General features: G+C 42.2%; 1 protein-coding gene across 1 annotated transcript; it reads left to right on the top strand.

Annotated features, from left to right (window-relative positions):
- The first annotated feature begins 338 nt into the window (after nucleotides 1–338).
- LOC116208746 (serine/threonine-protein kinase STY13-like) lies at nucleotides 339–4,319 on the top strand. Its single transcript, XM_031542296.1, has 6 exons — nucleotides 339–1,517; nucleotides 2,163–2,284; nucleotides 2,470–2,678; nucleotides 2,774–2,948; nucleotides 3,324–3,458; nucleotides 3,939–4,319. The coding sequence occupies exons 1-6, from the start codon at nucleotides 1,196–1,198 to the stop codon at nucleotides 4,143–4,145; spliced, it is 1,170 nt and encodes a 389-aa protein (XP_031398156.1). The 5' UTR covers nucleotides 339–1,195; the 3' UTR covers nucleotides 4,146–4,319.
- The last annotated feature ends 597 nt before the right edge of the window (nucleotides 4,320–4,916 follow it).

Genomic DNA, 4,916 nt, shown 5'->3' with positions numbered 1-4,916 from the left:
GAACCCTTGCGTGTTTTCATTTTCCTCTGGCTTATTTGTCTTTCCCTTTGCTAAATGGGGTGTTTGCTCGACTAATTTCCGGGTCTCGTAAACCCTTGCGAGTCCGAAATGGGTAATTTGGGCCAATTAACCAAGTAAGTGGTCTCAAGAGGTTTTGAATATGAGATTGAGTGGTTATTTTCCCTAAATAAGTAGGCAAAAAATTGACTTTTTTTTTGGTTAGAAATAAAGTACTTGATTTTTTTTTTCTGTTAGAAATAAAATACTTGATTTGAAGTGGTCTCTTCTGGTGCCAATTCTTTATGCCAAAAATACCCGCCTTTCCTCCGTCTCTGTCCCAATCATTCTCATTCACTGTTGCGTTCTGTTCAAAATTCCCCCCTACGAAAATTCTCGTCCACCAGATTTGAGCAACACTTGTCCACCTCCTCCTTCTCCCATGCCGAAATTCCGTCGAAACCATCCTCTCCCCCCATCGGTCCTTTCTTCTATTCTCGTCCCTTTCTGCCCTCTCTTCCTCCTCTGATTTCTGTCATTTCTCTCTCTGTGTGTGTATTTGGGTCATCATCGCCGGCAGAGCTGATGTTAATGATGTTGTCTGCCGGGTCGTTGCTTTGAATCCCTCATAAGCTTCGGCCCTTTCAGACTATCCATAGCTTTCCAAAGTCAAATCTTATGCCCCCTCTTAATTGTTTTCTCAAATTCTTCGCGTTTGAATTTCTGGGTCATCGGTCTTGATCTTGAAAAAAAAAAAACAAGGTGTTTACTTCATTATTTTAATCGAAATAGAGCAGGACAAATTTTTTTTGTTGGGCCACGATTTGGACCCAATAAAGGTAAAGTTTTTCCTATCAAGGGAGAATTTTTATTGCTGTCTCGTTGGTGGGTCTGTCCCAACACTGCATTTCTTTGAATGATATTGAAGTCGTCGTCTCACTTTTGGTTAGTCATTCAAACGGGTACCCCGGATTCCTCTGGGTATAAAGTTGCTTCCTTATTTGATCAGAATCCCATTGTCTACTCGACTCATTTATTTGGCTCTTGTTCACATTAGGATGATCATGACAAACCCAAAATCTTGCTCTTCCATCTCCCAGTGAAAGAGTCACTTCTGGGTTTTTTTCACCTGTCCCGGGATTGATTTCGGGGTACGTTTTCGATATTTTCCTGTCCCTTTGAAAAGCAGAAATTGAAAATGGATTTGGAGAAACCTGTGAATGTGATTGATGGGGTTAAGAGACTGGAGAAGCAGAGCAGTGATTTGGCCAAGGGGAAGGGCAACTCCGGAAGCCTCAGCAGCAAGGACTTGTACGTTAGAGCTGATAAGTTTGACATCAAGAGCCTCGACATTCAGCTCGAGAAGCACCTCAGTCGGGTTTGGTCCCGAAGCGTCGAGAACCAGAAGCCGACCGAGGAGTGGGAGATTGATCTTTCAAAGCTTAACTTGAGATATGCTGTTGCTACTGGAACGTATGGAATTGTCTACAGGGGAACCTACGGGGACCAAGATGTTGCAGGTAATCAGTTCACCGCTGTTCTCCTTGCAGCAATTAATATTAGATAGCTACGCTGATTTAGATATTTTTCTTGATGAATTTTGGGTTTCGCGTTTGCTGTTGACCCCACAATTCGTTACTGAATGGCATTGATGCGGAACCAGAATTTTAGATTGGAGAGTAAGGGAGGAACCAGTGGGAATGTTAGGGTGAGTCTTACGGTAATTTGCTGGAGATAAATAAAACGAGCCGGTAGAAGTAATTACTCGAAAATTTCTCCAAATGTTGCACAGAATCTCCTGTGGGATGATTGAATTCGGTGGTCACGTGATCAAGTTGAACCCCCAACCGCACTATTACGATATTGTTTAGCCTTTTGAATGATGTACGGGTCTCCCTATTTGTCCATTCATTTTGAAGTAAGGTGCATGTCGGGTTCCCGGGGAGAATTGTTCGCCGGAAAATTCTGTTTGAATTCTTTGTTATGTCGGGACCTTGCTTCAGACAAGAGGAAGTTATTTATATGGCTCTATCCAAAGCAAACTAGTACTCTTATAGATTTTAATATAAGTTTCTTTACCAGTTTGATGTAGTGTTTATGTTAGAAAAATACCGAATCATGTATTCATTCACTTTCTTACTGCACTTATCATTTTGACATTATAGTGAAGTTGTTAGACTGGGGAGAGGATGGTGTCACAACAGCTGCCGAAAGTGCTGCCTTACGGGCATCATTTCGGCAAGAAGTTGCTGTCTGGCACAAGCTTGACCACCCTAATGTTACCAAAGTATAATCTCAGCTCTCTTTACCTTTTTTTAACATTCATTCATAACGTGACAATATAAGTTTGTTCTCAATTTTCTTTTAGGCTATTGCTATTAGCTTTCTAAGGGCTTGCAAGGCCTGCTTTATTTTAATGACTCATGCTTTAAAGAATCGGTAGTTTTAAAGTTCTATCGTTCTTTGATGCAGTTTATTGGTGCTTCAATGGGAACATTGAATCTCAAAGTTCCTGAGACAAATTCACTCAGGGATGCGCATGGTAACATTCCAGCAAGAGCTTGCTGTGTTGTTGTGGAATTTGTTCCTGGTGGGAACCTGAAGAACTATCTGTACAGAAATAGGCGTAAGAAGCTTCCATTCAAGACCGTTATAAAGCTTGCTCTAGATCTTGCCAGAGGGTGAGCTCCAATTTGATGCATTTTCTACTATTTATAATCTTTTTCTTTTTATGTATAATTCTATTAAAGAAAATCATACACATTTCAATGTGCAGTTTGAGCTATCTACACTCGAAGAGGATTGTTCATCGGGATGTGAAGGCAGAAAACATGCTCTTAGATACTAAACAAACCCTGAAAATTGCTGATTTCGGGGTGGCAAGAGTGGAAGCCCAGAACCCAAGGGACATGACTGGTGAAACTGGGACCCTTGGATACATGGCTCCTGAGGTACCTATGCTTTCTTACAGTAACACCTCGTTTCTGTCTTACCGACAACTTAATCCATCACTGTACTTTGCAATTTGCTGAACTGAGAGGAGGAACACAAAGAAAAAAGGGCAAACAAGGTTTGGCAAGTTGCATCAATATTCTGTTCTTGGTAACACGAGTTTCCTACTAATGAAGCATTTCTGTAATTAACTTGAATTATCTAATCATAACGGTTATGTTCGTTAGCACCTCTCTGTCGGTTATGTAAACCATATTCTAGTAATTACAACGAGTCTCTTTTTTATAGAATACTATGTTTATGCGATCTCATCAAACCCATAAAAAAAGGTGTTTCCATGCTCGTTCATAAACGTTATGAGGTGTCTCCTGTAGGTTCTTGTTGGGAAGCCTTACAACAGAAGCTGTGACGTGTATAGCTTTGGGATATGCTTGTGGGAAATATACTGCTGTGCTATGCCGTACCCAGATCTAAGTTTTGCTGATGTGTCATCTGCTGTTGTTCGACAGGTCAGTGCACTCATTTCCTCCTCATCAAACATTTTACTTGATGGCATTTTTTTAAAACTGAAAAATGTAGCTTTAGAAGTTGGATCCTACCAGCCCGTTGGACCGTTCAAATAGGTATTGAATTCCCGGTTGGCTTGTTCATTTAAAGACCTGATTTGAAAATGGCCCATTGCATTGGCTGGTTCCTTCTTAAAACTATTATTCCCACCATTTCCTGTGCTGTTCGACCTCTCCAACTCGTGCCTGACCTCATGCACGATCTTCCTTTCGGGAAGCGAGGATTAGGAAATCCTTTTGATTGCAGCTTTCTCTAGACCTCCAGGAAAGGCATGAAAAAAAAAGAAAAAAAAGGCTTGAATGGTCCGATCCCTCATCACCCCAGAATAAAAGGGGCAATCTCGTAGTTCTTGGTCTGTGAAGATATGTTGTTAGGTGCTCCATTTTATTTGTCCATTCATTTTACTTGTTTTTCTTGGACAGAACTTGCGGCCAGAGATTCCCCGATGCTGTCCCAGCTCCCTGGCCCAAGTCATGCGCAAATGCTGGGATGCAAAACCGGAGAAACGGCCCGAGATGGAAGATGTGGTTAAGATGTTGGAAGCCATCGATACTAGCAAAGGAGGCGGGATGATTCCTGAGGACCAGATTTCTGGGTGCTTCTGCTTCGGCCCTGCTCGTGGCCCGTGATATTTGAATGCGAGCCAGTTCGAGCCTTTACTCAGAAAGGAGTTGTCCTTTCCATTTTATCTTCTGATTTGTTTATGGAGAGGTTGTTAGGGAGGGAGTATTGACTTAAAGAATGTATGACCTTGATATATGATTCAACTTTTTTTTTTATATGTATTCTTACTTGCAAAGCTCTTTTTTCTACTATGGTGTGCGCGTTGGTCACAGTAGAGGTTCTGCAACTAAAACGAGCCGAATTCATTAAAGCAGCAGGAAGAAGAAGAATGTATATTGCACCTTTGTTTGCAATAAACTTCCTCTTCATGATCTTGAAGACGTGGGAATTACGTGCACGTTGTAGACGTTGCATGTCAGTGGAGTTTGCACCTTCTTGTTTGAAGTCGGTCTTGGCTTTTGCCTTCCTATTCTTCTCCTTGTGTACGGCTCCATTCTTCGGAGAAGAGGGGTTAGCAGTCTAGTCAGATGAATCGTATCTACAATGCCAGGGGTCACCTCAGAATTTTAGCTGCAGCTCGAGAGAGTAGCAGGCTGGACGCATCACGTTGAGATGGATGGAGCCGCCTCTGCTGCAGTAGGTTTCCGGCTGTCGGCGTTCTGGAATCATATAGCAGCAGCCTTTGCAGTAGGTTCAGATTTGCCCATCTCCTACGTGCGGGGACCGTATCTGGGAAAAACAGCCATGGCAGAGCAAGGAAAGTGTCCCCGTGTATGGCAGACCAAATATAAGAAGGTAGGACTTCCAAATCCTAAGTTAGGAAAGATTTGTTCCTA

The sequence above is a fragment of the Punica granatum genome, chromosome 5 (genome assembly GCF_007655135.1).
Source record: "Punica granatum isolate Tunisia-2019 chromosome 5, ASM765513v2, whole genome shotgun sequence".
NCBI classification, from domain to species: domain Eukaryota; kingdom Viridiplantae; phylum Streptophyta; class Magnoliopsida; order Myrtales; family Lythraceae; genus Punica; species Punica granatum.
Note: the sequence above shows the minus strand (reverse complement) of the source record. Positions and strands in the feature narration are given on the sequence as shown.